Source organism: Battus philenor, unplaced genomic scaffold (genome assembly GCF_028537555.1).
Source record: "Battus philenor isolate CCGP_79_NKW_IND1 unplaced genomic scaffold, ilBatPhil1.0.hap1 SCAF_28, whole genome shotgun sequence".
Lineage (NCBI taxonomy): Eukaryota > Metazoa > Arthropoda > Insecta > Lepidoptera > Papilionidae > Battus > Battus philenor.
In genome coordinates, this window is record NW_027181691.1 from 663149 (window position 1) to 676985 (window position 13837).

General features: G+C 35.7%; 1 protein-coding gene across 1 annotated transcript in view; it reads right to left on the reverse strand.

Moving 5' to 3' along the window:
- Nucleotides 1–3215: 3215 nt before the first annotated feature.
- LOC137925948 (protein Skeletor, isoforms B/C) overlaps nt 3216–13837 on the reverse strand; it is a 50479-nt gene continuing 39857 nt past the window's right edge. The window contains exons 8-13 of the mRNA XM_068769444.1: nt 13267–13379; nt 12440–12648; nt 10065–10206; nt 5532–5786; nt 4550–4713; nt 3216–3821 (exon numbers count right to left, since the gene is read on the reverse strand). Of these exons, the coding sequence (XP_068625545.1) occupies nt 3645–3821; nt 4550–4713; nt 5532–5786; nt 10065–10206; nt 12440–12648; nt 13267–13379 (1060 nt within the window). The 3' untranslated portion in view covers nt 3216–3644. The remainder of the gene's footprint in view (nt 3822–4549; nt 4714–5531; nt 5787–10064; nt 10207–12439; nt 12649–13266; nt 13380–13837) is intronic.

Consider the following 13837-nt stretch of genomic DNA (forward strand, 5'->3'; position numbering starts at 1 on the left):
ATTTATGTTGTCATGTGTCTCTTTTTAAATGCTATCGTAGTATGGTTTGTTTTTTGTAAAAAAATGCTATATTGAAAAACATTTATTACTTGTCCTGTGTGTAGCTCGGTACATGTAATTTTAATATTTTAAGATGATTTAATATTATGTACACAATATAATTATAAATTTCATTTAAGATTTTACTACTTTAATACGAATTTATAAAACATTATAGATGCTGTCAAACCTCTACATTAAAGCAAAGGTTTAGGAATTGACGAAATAAATTATCAATATAAAAAAATACAGAATGATGTTAATCCATAAGCTCAGTATAATTGTTAATGTATATCTTGTAACACGATGAACAACGGTACATAAATTAATACATGAAAAATCGATTCAGTAAATCGATTAAACTATTTCGCATAAAATAATCGTTAACAGATAAAACGTAAAAAAACGGTCAATAGAAAACATTTTATAACATATGTCTCTTATATTATTAAATTAATTTATGCTTCAAACCTCAGAATACTGCGTTTACAGCTACTTAATGACATTCTCAGTTGATAAATTTTGCCAAAATGTGTGGAGATAGTATCCACAAATGCATAGTACCATGGAAATATTTTTACTAAAATTTCACAATCTTCAACCTCTATTAAAACTTTAATGCAAGAGAACCGTGCCAACTACTTCAACTACGTAGTGTAAAGTTTAAATTACTCTCTAGTATTCACCTCATCCTAATGTTATAGTAGATAAAAAGTTTTCGAAAACAATCTCATTCTAATACAATTACACGCTAATACTTTATTTGCGTTAATATGAAGAAAATTTACGAAATTTATTGTCATATGGTAACATTCAGTACGTTAGCAAACACCTTACAATTAGTTTATTGTCGACACACAAAGTAATTGAGATTCATTAATTCCTAACACAGAACAAAATACATTTATAATCAATAACCGACACAGCACGATAACGTTGACATATTAATTATTTATAATAATATGGTAACATTGACATAAGAAGGCAAAGATACGCTGTTAAACTTGCGAAACTTTTTTAATTCAAAAACTGCTACCATGAGTTTAAATGAATATTTTATTATTTAATTTTTGATTTAATATTTTTCTGTATCTGTACATTGTACAAAACTAGGCTCAAAGGCCTCATGCCATTATTGACCTTTGCCTTGCGTCATATTGAGTATAAATAATATAAGATCGACATTTAACTAACAAAATATCCTAAATTTATTTATAATTAAACGTTTTACATGTACATAAATATAAATAACTGGATTTGAAAATAAAAAGTGTATTTGAATCAATTATTTTTCATTTGCATTGCTCGATAAATATTGTTTCAATGTACAATTCTGCTGGGAAACCATAGATTAATTTGTGCGTGTTCCTATTAAAATCAAACTTCTATATGTATTAAACATACATGTTACTTATAATATTATAATAGAGCAATATATTTATATAGGCTTCTATGTATTGTATATTTTGTAATAAATGTTTTCTGCAAATCTCTGCTAATCAGGTCGAATTATTGTCTTCGTTTACCTTCACCTATATAGATTATACATATCAATAATTATTTAATAATAAAGTTAAAAATATGGAATGACAATATTATATATTTAAAAATAATTTATAATTACTAATATTTTACACACATATGTTGCGTTTCAAATCGATATTACAAATCATTACAATACTAATTAATATTATGTTATTATTGTCATAATTTTTTAGGAGGGAAATGAATATAGTAGGGATATAAAATCGATATTATTATTTACGACAATTTATCGATACTTTTGCTAGTGGGTGCAATTTCCCTCTGCATTTAAATTTTATCTATATTGGAGACATTTAAAATTTTTAACTAATTCGTGTTGGAATGTTGGTAAAGTATTTTTTTTATTCGTATTGTCGAGCACACGGCCTGGATAACTATATAATCTATTGTTATCGTACAATATAATCTAAAATAATTCAATTATCATTTATAACTAAGCCAATATTATTGTCAATGTTTCCATTGTGGGAAATTCCTTAATTTAAACATTAGATAGAATTGTATTAATTTAAAAATTCAATAAGCAATAGATTTTAGATCAATTCCATATATATACAATAAATGTATGATTTATACTAATATAATGATCCTCGGTGGTTAGGAGACGCTGTGAGACAATTTCACAAATCGTATATGAGTTATAAAATTTAAATCAATACATATTTATGTTATATATATATATAAAAAAATAGTATCTTGAGCTGTTTTTATGGCAGCACTTGCTTGTTGATTATTGTCAAATTTATACCATACACCTATCCTCCGATTTACACGGTACTTGTTTTACACATTTTCGCTTTACAAGGTTTTCCGAATAAGTTTTTTTTTGTTTTAATAACCGATTTTATTACCATCTTTCATAATGTAAATATTTCTGCTTCAAACGTCGAATCGGCACAAATAACTACGAGTGATGAAAATGAATTCGAACCATCGATTCCGAAAAAAAGAAAGAGAGTAATTTCTGACTAAAGGATAATAGAACACCTTTGGTTTTATTTTTTTGTTCTTCTGTTTATTGTATTGTAATTAAATAAAAAAACAGTGTTTTCTTTGTATAGTAAATATTTTAACTTATCAATGCATTTTATTTTTATTTCTGTGTACACCTAAAAATATAAAAAAAATCCAAACTGTTAAATAACAAAATTATGCATCTCCTGCAGGTTTTTCGATTAACACGGTTTTGACTTGATTATTTTAAATTTTCGATTTACACGTTTTCCTCAGGAACGTATCTACCGTGTAAATCAGGGTACAGGTGTATTACGGAACTGGGGTGACCAATTTCGTATTAACATGTTTTAGTTTTTTGCTTAAAATAACACATTTTGAACATTTTACTTAGTTTGTAATATGCTAAGTAATTTCTAATAACCTTTTCTATTGTTTTTGGCAACTAGAATTGCGATGAATCGTTAAAACGATATTAATATTCGAATTAGTTATTATAGTCGTTTTGTTATTATTCTATTGTAAATAAGCAATAACACTTGTTCGGAAATAATGTTTTACCATATAAATAACAAGTAAATTATTTTTATATAAGATATTTTTTCGAAAATAGTATATATATATAAATATAAAAACTTCAAAAATGAATACAATACAAAATAGCTATAGTCGAGCACCATAACGTCTCCCAACTACAGTCGACCTGTTTTGATTTCCTAATTATTATATGTCGAAAGAATTAGTCTACACACTTAATTTATTATTCAGAAATGTATATTCCGAAGTAAGTACAAACGCATTCCACTGATATGAAATTGATATATAATAGATTGACATTATTTACCAGAATTCGGTTACCTGTACATTATACTGGAGCTCTGATGTTATTAGCCTATATCACAATCCCAGCTGAAGATCCGACGTCAACATAATAAAATATACAATGTGTAAAAATAATATAATTAAAAAAAAATGGATTTAAAAGTTACCTTTTATCATATTAATATTAGATATATTATTGTCAAATTTTCTAATCAAAAAACGAATCTTCAGTCAAACCATTCTAATAACTAAACAGAGCTCTCTGTGCGTTTCCGTACGCAGTCTTATCTCGCCGCCATCTTGCAGATAGCTGTCACAATTATAGCAGCTGTCAACGTAAGTGGCGCGAACTGAAGTGCGTGACCGATGTTGATGCGCGCTCCTTGGTCCCCAGGGATTGGGATAGGAGTTCCGGGGTCTACGACATGGATCTTCCAACCCAAGTTGTTGTGGGTATAGCACTGTTCACAAAAAAATATTTATATCAGATTAGCTGTCCCGGCATTCTCCATACTGCAAGTGATTGGTCAAAAAGATTGAAGAAGAAAAAAAGAATGATTGAAAAAAAAAGATATAACATTTTTCAGAGCGATCACTTTATTTATTGATTAAATGTGAAGTGAATAAAATTTGACAATAAGAAAATGCAGCACATAGACTATTTTCATGCCATTTTAAAGCACTGAAGATAACTAGGACTCCTTATAACACTAAGTATGTCTACCAGATCACTTCAAAGTACTGTGGATGACCCACAGTCTCACATAACTACCAGAATTGGCTTCTCAAGTACTAAGTATTAGAGAGACCGGAAAGTAAGGTCGTTTCTATGCATATCAATATTTGATTGTCATTTGGTTACATACTTGGAAGATATATACTAGATGGCAAAAGGTTGTGAATAGCGAAGGTGAATATGTTGTTAAATGGAAATAAAAACTTGTTAAAAATGCAGTTGTGTACATTTAACTCAAGAAAATGACATTACTTTCTGGTCCCCTTATATAAACTTTGAGCTACTTTAAGTATTTAGACCCATGGTTGAGGAACTAAGTATCCAAGATACCTAATAAATTTATAGAGGGTAGTACTGTATAAATTTTCTTTTCTTGGCAGAGTACTGTATGATCCAATAAAGAAGATAAAAGCAGTCATAGATGTATGATTAATAATGGTAGGTGGTGCTAACCTGGTAGTACAGTAAGTCAGGGGTCTCGTGTGCGACGGTCCAGTTGAGCACAGCTGGTTCACCCTCGTTGCACTCCAGCTGCAGTGTCTTCATGTATTCCTCAAAGGTCTCTGTGGTGGCGGACTGATCCACGGTCTTATGAGTCCACTCACAGTATCGTCCCACTGCAAGTGAACACTAGTACTTGATACATTGCACACTAGGTAATATGGTGAGTAAAAAAAAAAGTTTATGAGAGATATATAATCATTTATTTCACACTACAAAATACTAAAACTGAAGTCAGAAAGACTACATGAAGATAGAGATTGAATTTAAGAAATTATGTATATATAATGTGCTGATACAGCTGATAAGAAATGAAAAGGAAGTTGCTATGGTGTTGGGAACGATAGAGGACTATTTGAAATATGTAGAAGTGGCCACCAAACATCAAATGGTCCTATATGGGAACTGTGGTCATGATCTTAGGTATCTTAAAATGCAAAATCCAGGCTTCAGCTCCTCCGCACTGGTGGGTTCCTCAGGGATGGTTCAGTGTTAGTGGTTCAAAGATATTTATTTATTTAAGAACCTAAGATTTAAGTTATGAAATCCTTTAAAGACTTAGTAAACATTAACATGTAGAAATGCAAGCAAAAAAAATCCAGAAATAAAATATGTAATTGTAGGTAAAAAAAATATGTAAAAGGACGCTAATGTAAGAATATAGAAGAAAAAAAAATGATGTAAGAGCTTCGTACGTCATCGTCAGCGGCGCATCGAAAAGGGGAATCCCACAGAAATATAACTATTAACATACATTGGATTGGGCAAAAGAGCGCTCTTAAATACTTTTTGACTTGCGATTGGCCGACGAATTTTATTCCTTAGACTAACGCAGTTATAAAAGAGAGACTGATTATTGATTATCTATGATCCTCAGTCATGAATAAACAATTAAGAAAGGTTCTTAAATCCATCTCCTTCGACATATGCTCACCGGCAGTAGGGTAAGGGTAGCCCTCATTGTCATACGCGACTCCAGCGAAGACACGCTGCTTTCTCTGCTCCTCTTCTCTCTTCTGTCCGAAGCCGCCTTCCGACGAGTCGCTGATATAGAAGGGGTGGAACTTCGCGGGGTTAGTGCGGTCGTCGCCGCCCTCCACCAGGAACGTGTACGTCTGTCCGCGCTCCACATATATTTCTGGGATCAGCTGGTCGTTGATGTACCAAGCTATGCCCCAGGATGGGTGACCTGAGAATGGTGTTAACTTTAAATTATATTCTTGGATTAAAAACTTATAAACCTCAATACTGCGTCTAAGAAAAGAGTGGCGAGGTCGGAGTCGAGGAATAATGAGTGCGCGCTGCCGAAACGGAGCGTCCGATACTCCCCCCGTCTCGCCGCGCGCATACCTAAGGCGCGGTAAAGTTGTTTCAGTAGCACTATAATAGCTAAGTATGGAAGGTATAAAAAAGAAATTAAAAAAGTCTAAAGTACAGATGATGATTTATCAATTGAAAGCTTAAAAAGAGATAGACAGTCATATAATAAGATATGTCGTAAATAGGTACCAGAGCTATCTTCTTTCCTTTAATCTCTGATATTCTAGAAACTAAAGTAGAGAACAGAATTCTGAAGGTAGATAAATAAGTCAACACCCGGAAAAAACATGCACTAAGATAGACAATAATAAAGTATGGAAGCTTTTTCCAGAGACGAACAAACGTACCGACTTGTGAATTAAAAATAAACGTACATACGCGCAAATAATTTCTCGCTGTTTTAGTATAAAAACGCAACATTGTGCAAAAACATAATAACTTATGGATTCAGGCGTTACTTTGCGGAAGTCCATCCTAAGTAAGAAAAGGACTAATATATAGCTACTTCCGCTATGTAGCAGTAGTCGTGCAATAAAGCGAATTGTAAATACTTTTGTACATATATGAACACATCTCCGATCACGCTAATCGCGTAAAAAATTGATGTCTTTTTTCTCAAAGTTATTTAATTTTTAATCGTAAACTTATTTAATAATAAATAAAATCACAAATATATCAAAGCGGTTAGTATACTATATGTCTGAGCTCGGTTTATGACGTTTGTCGACATATTTTACAGAAATACCGATTGTTACCGCTCCGGCATTGATTTGTATACTAGATGGCAAAAGGTTGTTGATAACGAAGGTGTATATATTGTTGATTAGATATAAACTCTTGTTAAAAACGCAGTCGTGTGAATTTAGCTTAAGAAAGCGACTACTTTCTGGTCCCTATGTGTTAAAATGTACCAACATGTACTACTGGCGCCATCTATTGACAAACAGCGAGAACTAAGTTGCGCGCCTATTTTAATTCTTATGAGTTTAATCAAATGTTAATATGATGAATATTCTTATGACAAATTGGACAAGTCATGATAATAAATATTTAAAATAAAACAATATTTACCAGGTAAGAATCCGTTATTTATTTCATTGTCTGCATGTAAGAAAGAGTGGACAATTAGTGGAATTGCAAGGCTGTTGAGACCGTGTATTATATACCAGTGTGCAGTAGTAGCTCAGTGGTAGTGGACTAAGACTTGGGAACATAGGTCACGGGTTTAAATACCGAGACACAATCTTATATGATTTACACTTTGCGCGTTAACCATATAGGATTACCACAGCTCATAAACAAAGTTTTCAAAGGTTGGGCAGCAATGCCCGCTGCGAACCATAATACCACATTGTGATTGCCAACCCGCCTGCCAAGCGTGGCGATTATAGTATATCCCCCCACAGATATTTTTGGTGGAGCCCTATGCCCTGAAATGAGCTTCTCTGGGATGAAACGACTACGACAGTTTTTTTATATATTTCTTAAATATTATTTATCGTACTTCTTAGAAAAGAAATAAATAGATGCATAATAACTATAAAAATTAACAATGGGTGGTCTTATCCCTCCAAACATATATATATATATATATATATATATATATATATATATGTATATATATACACACACACACAAATATTTTTTTTTCTTTTTTTTTTTATAGAGGTTTAAAAATACTTTTACGTATCATAGGGACGTATCTAGATCAATACCGACTAAAAACAATCCTCTCTCTTCGGTATCCCTGGTCCCCACGGCATGGCCGTTAGGCATTACTTCGCGGGGGGGATTTAGCCGCAGCTTTCTCTGATAGAGTGGCTGTTCAGGCCAACTTCCTCCGCTCCTGCTCTATTTTTCGCAACTCCTTCAGCACCGTCGTACAGTACGCGCTCGTAAGTTCCCAGGCCGAAGGCGAGGATAGCATTGTAGCTATCAGAGTTTCAGGATAGATTTTGCATCCTACACCTTCTTCCCAAGACCTCCTGGCTTCGTTAAATCGGGGGCAGACGAAAAAGACATGCTCTGCATCTTCAATCATTCCGACACAATTAGGACAGTCAGGGGAATCTTCGTATTTGAACCTATGGAGATACGCTCGATAACAGCCGTGGCCGGATATCATCTGAGTCAGGTAGTAGTTCAACTCTCCATGATCTCGGTTCACCCATGGCTCTAGGTTTGGTATGAGCTTACGCGTCCATTTTCCTTTCGTCGACTTATCCCAGGACGATTGCCACTGTTGCAAGCTTTTCAGTCTTCCCCGAATTCTAAGTTCAGCTGAAGTTGGGTCTGATTTGCTTTTTTGCTACGGTACAGATCAGTTCTTTCGTCTGCAAGAAGCACAACAGGAACCATATCTGCTATCACGCATGCCGCATCCTCCGATACTGTACGAAAGGCGCTAGCTACCCGTAGAGTGCTGACTCTAAAAACAGAGGCGATTTTCCGTCGGGACTCCTGTTTGCTCAGTGCGTCGGACCATATGGGTACTCCGTACATAAGCACTGACGTAGTCACCGACGCTAATAACTTCCTTCTGTTTTGCTTGGTTCCTCCGACATTAGGCATGAGTCGGCAGAGTTTAGCTGTCACCAGAGACGCTTTCGCTGCTGCTCTCTCAGCCTGATCTTTAAAGTTTAGCCTATGGTCGATCATTACTCCAAGGTACCGTATAGCTGGTTGAGTTGCGATTTCACAGCTGCCGACATTGAGTGTGATGGTCTCCGCAACTCTCCTGCCAGTAATGAGCACTGCTTCCGTCTTCTGCTCAGCCAGTTCTAGTCCGACTGACCTCATCCACAGGGTGATTATTTGGAAGGATCTTTCAAATGCCCACTTCACTTCCTCCGCGTATTTCGCTACTATAACGACTGCTAGATCATCAGCGAATGCAACGAGTTTAGTTTCGCTGGGTAGGTGCTTCTTTAGGAGTCCATCGTACATAGCGTTCCACAAAAGTGGCCCTAGTGACCCCTGTGGGACGCCTCCAGTGACTTTGTACTCCTCCGTCTCGGTTTCTGTAGTGTACATGAGGACTCTATCAGAGAAGTAACTAGCGACTATTTTACGTAGGTATAGAGGTACATTCAGTGAGCTAAGTGCCCCCATGATAACCTCCCATTTTGCTGAGTTAAAGGCGTTTTTAATGTCCAAGGTGGCAACCAGGCAGTATTTTATCGAGCCTCTCTTCCATCTTTTTCCAGACACTGCTAGTTTTGCTATATTGACTACTTGCTCTATAGCGTCTAGCGTAGACCGGCCTTTTCTGAACCCATACTGTGAGTTAGCTAGGTGGGGTTCAACTGCTGCTTCGATCCTGCTGTGGATAATACGTTCTAGTATTTTCCCCGCAGTATCCAGCATACAGAGGGGCCGGTATGACGATGGCTCGTCTGGTGGCTTCTTACCTTTAGGGAGAAGTACCAGTCTCTGTCGTTTCCACGCGGTAGGAAAGGTCCCTTCCAGTAAGCAGCTATTGTAGGCCTCCAAGAAGACTCCTGGTGTTGCTACAATAGCTTGCTTAAGAACACACACAAATATGTGTGTGTGTGTGTGTGTGTGTATATATTGTTGTTTCAGCCCATAGACGGCTACTGCAAGGCATAAGTTCCCTCTAAAGACATCTGTGGGGATATATCATAATCGCCAGGCTTGGAAGGCGAGTTGGCGATCGCAGTGTGGTATTATGGTACGCAGAGGACACTGCTGCCCATCCTCTGGAAACTTATTTCTGAGCAGTGACAATCCTATATGATTAATGCACGAAATGTGAATTATATAGGATTGTATCCCGGAATCGAACCCTAAACAGTTCACTACCGCTACGACTTCAAAATATAAAGCCTTTTTTATTTATTTATCTATGTATTCTTATATTTTTACGGTATCAGAATACTGCAGTGAAATTATAATAAGTTTTTTTAACTTCGGTTTAACAATATCAATATTCTATCTTCTTAGAAATATCACTTTAATAAAGTGGATATTGCTGAAATTCAGGCACATATTAAATCCGAATCATAAATAGTTTTATAAAAGTGATAATTAAAAAATCGTAGCGGCGTTGGAATGATAGAGTTAGCTAATTTTGAAAGAAAAAAATAATAATTTATTGTTAAAAGTAGATATGCAGTGTCTGAAGTACCTGTGATGGGTGTGTAACCACGCAAGCCTGCAGCTGGTCCAATGCGTGCGGTGAGTACTGTCTGCCCGGCTATGATGCGCGGTCCCCAAGGACGAGGTCCACCTTCCTCCAGCTCGGCTAGCCCGATGCAAGTGTTGTCGCTCTGCGGACAAACATTATCACTTGTATAGCACATTCCAAGATGTGTCACGTACCTCGGCCATCATGCAAGACGAAGGGGAGAGAGAATGCTTCCTCAGCTACTGCAGGAAGGTGGTGACAAATGCAATAAGTAAAAATAAAACGAACACTAAAATATAGAAATAAAAGAAATATAGTAGTTCCAAAAATAGTACAATAAACAGAATAATATAAGATGATAATTATAAAGAAAATACGTGTTAAACATTTGAACAAAAAATGTAATGTTGCAAAATAAAATAGTAAGGAAACCTAGAATGTAGTGGTTGAGGATGGATGTATGGCTAATGCAACGAAGGAGAAAGACTGGGAAAACTGTAGAATGAAAGAAACAGTACGACAGATAAGATGATACATGAAAGAGAAGAATGATAATAATAAAAAATATGAATAAATTATTAGAAATAAAAAGTCCCTGTCCCACACGAGATAGGGGAACGAGAGGTTCCCAACAGCGGGGACCATTAAAAAAAAAGATATGTCACGTATAGCTTGTTCCAGCTTGTTCCGTTAGTGAACTCTTTATACGGCAAGGTTGTCAAACTCACGCTGACTAAAAATTCATAGTTTAATTATTATTTACGCCCTGATAAATTTATTTAAACTTTATTGTACACCAAAAGTTTATATGTAAAAAACGAAAAGAAAATATAACAAAATAACATAGAAAACAAAAGAAAGAAACAATTTATGTTGGTGCAAGAGGCGATCTTATCGTTTGAGGCGATCTCTATCAGACAACCTTTGGATGGAGATGAGAGACATGAAGAAGGCAGTTTACGATGTACATACATACAAATACATAAATTTCTGTACACATGTATATACAAACATATTAATACAAATATATAAACATATATACACATAAACATACATACAAATCCTTATACCTTTCAAGAGATCAAAAGTTACTGGAAGGACTGGAGGAGAGAGTAGTTTGAAATGTACACACATATAATAAAAATAACAAATGCTACTCAATATTTTATTTTAGAGGCCAAGGATAGCAGAAGTACTTCTTCTACCATCTTTTTAAATGCTGACAGCGATATAGCGTATCTAATTGCTTCTGGGAGCTCATTCCATAACCTGACAGCGACAACAATAGAAGATTTTTCCATAAACATAGTAGAATGAGCAGTACCAGGGCATAGTCAATTTTAGAAACTTATTGTAAATAAACATAATTATATCTCGGGCCGCGAGTTAGACTGCCCTGATGTATGGCATACACTCGCATGTAATATCTCTTAGCTATATAAGAAGTTCATTAAATAAAAACTTGTTTAAAATATGAAATATGCTTTAAGTTGTAGCGAAATAATCACAGTTGTCAAAATGCTTTCGCTTATCTGTCAATCCGTCGGTCTACGCATGCGCAAAAACTAAAGACGCGCGGCGTATGATCTGTAGGCGGTTGTCAAAACCGCGTCTCGCGCCGAAAAATATAATAATGGCGAACGGCGTCAAGTGACATATGTGTTGTTGTTTGTGAATTTGTATTCAATTTTTAGTGCTGTGATGGAATATGGAATTAAATACTATCTTATATCAATTTTGAATCAATGTTTAATATTTACAAATGCGTGGTGAAAGTTTTATGTAAAAATTATTTCATTCGCATGACAAATAATTTATTACGGCGTTGGTTTATTCGAAGTTGTAGGCGGATGACTTTTAAAATAAATTGTGTCTATCTTTCATCCAAGTGTTTTAATTTTTTGTGCTCCAGCTTGTTAGGTGATGTCTAACATTGCCTACCTAACCTGTTAAACTCCACCACAAAGTGATATCTTGGGAATGAATTGCTTTACTATTGTATTAAACTCTTGTAAGTAACTACAGAAGAACCTATCTAGAGTATGTTGTGGGGTCTTTTCTGAACAGGGCATATTTGAAAGCTTTGTACCTTTAAAATAAAGGCTTTCAATATAGGGGACATCGATACGAGGTCATTGTTAAAGGTCCCATGTGTTTAGTAATATAAGTAAATGAATTCAATACCGTAAAATAGCTATAGGTAGCCCCCCCCCCCTGGGCTCATTTAAGCTTCGCTATTTGAAGGTCTTAGGCTATGCCTACTTTGAGTCCTGTGACCTTAAACCCTACGCAGGTTTGAGGTCTGCTAATGCCAATTGACCAGCAGAGGGTCTGGTAAATAAAATTTATTTTTAGCTACTCCAACTGAAAGGTACCTGGGCACCGAAGTCAAGCTGAACGTCGCTCCTGGTGGTGTCCATGAAGGAATGAGCGTTGGCTTCATATCTGGAGTTCAGTGGCCCAAATGCAGCGATGACTGACTGAGATCGGGATGTAAGCACCTCCTTGTCTTTCCCAGGATCTGTGGCGGCGAGTGGTCGACGGTATGTGATGGTAGTCACACCACTCTTCTGCATTCCTTGCACTGGAATGTAATAATTGTTATTGCTGGTGTTGAAGCTGGTGATGACTTTCGATTCCGAGATGATGTCGCTTGTGGTGGGTTTTATGAGCCACGGAGAGGATCTATGATAGAAGCTTCACAGCGAGAATTATAAATAAGAAGATCTAAAGCAGAATAAACACCACCGAAATATCTCGAAGAATTTTTCGTTTAAAGATGCAGTGAGCGAGGCAACCAATGCATCCAATGGTCATTAACATCCGACCAGCTTAATTTGATTGTATCTATAGCACATTCTGGTGGTATCTGGTGGTGTAGTTCGAGATGTCGTGGCGCTGGATATTCAAAAATTTTGTTATTAAACGGCATGGGTGGGTAAGGAACTACCAACATTGCCATAGTCTTAAGTATGGTCGATGGCCATTTGTGCCGAAAGGTTCTCCAGTGGCGACCAATTGATGGTAGATTTCGTGGCTATGTACCTCACCAGGTAGACCTATGACATAGATAAGGTCGCGGAAAGTCGCTGGTTGGTTTTGGTTGGTTTAGTGATTTTAAAGGAAGGCCTATTGTCGTGAGCATCTATATGATCTCCTGATACGATGATGTGGGTATGTGTTTTGCATGAATAATGCTCACCCAGCACAGCATCATTGGTAGCGCCCAGTCTTTGATCAGGGCACACGCCGCGTTCACCATCACACTGCGCCAGGTGCGTTATAGTGTAGTCCGCTACTCGAGGCTGGTTTGACCTGGAAGGCAAGAACACCATAAGAGCATAATTTTTTAGAAACTTGAATCTAACAGAGGTGTCCTTCAGTGCAGAGTTCCGCACTTTTTTGTGTCGTAGACCCCTTGCCATGTTTTTCCGTGTTGGGTAGACTCCCTAATTACCTAATATTGATTTCCTGTAAATTTCTAAATGTAGCGAAGTTTAGTGTTAAAAACTTAAAGTAAAAACACATTTTAATTTGTACATTTATTAATTGAATTTAAATTAAAACTACTCAAAATAAAGTTTTGTATCTATTATGTAAAATATACGTAACACCAAATTATAATAAAATAAAGTATAAATAAAATACCATAGGCAATAAGTCAATATTTTTAGTGAGAAGGATGAACCTGATGCTTTAATAATAAATTATCAACATTTGTCGTCAATTTTGTAAGGGTTAATCTTAAATCTCCTCGGCTTGTTCAGTCTGTT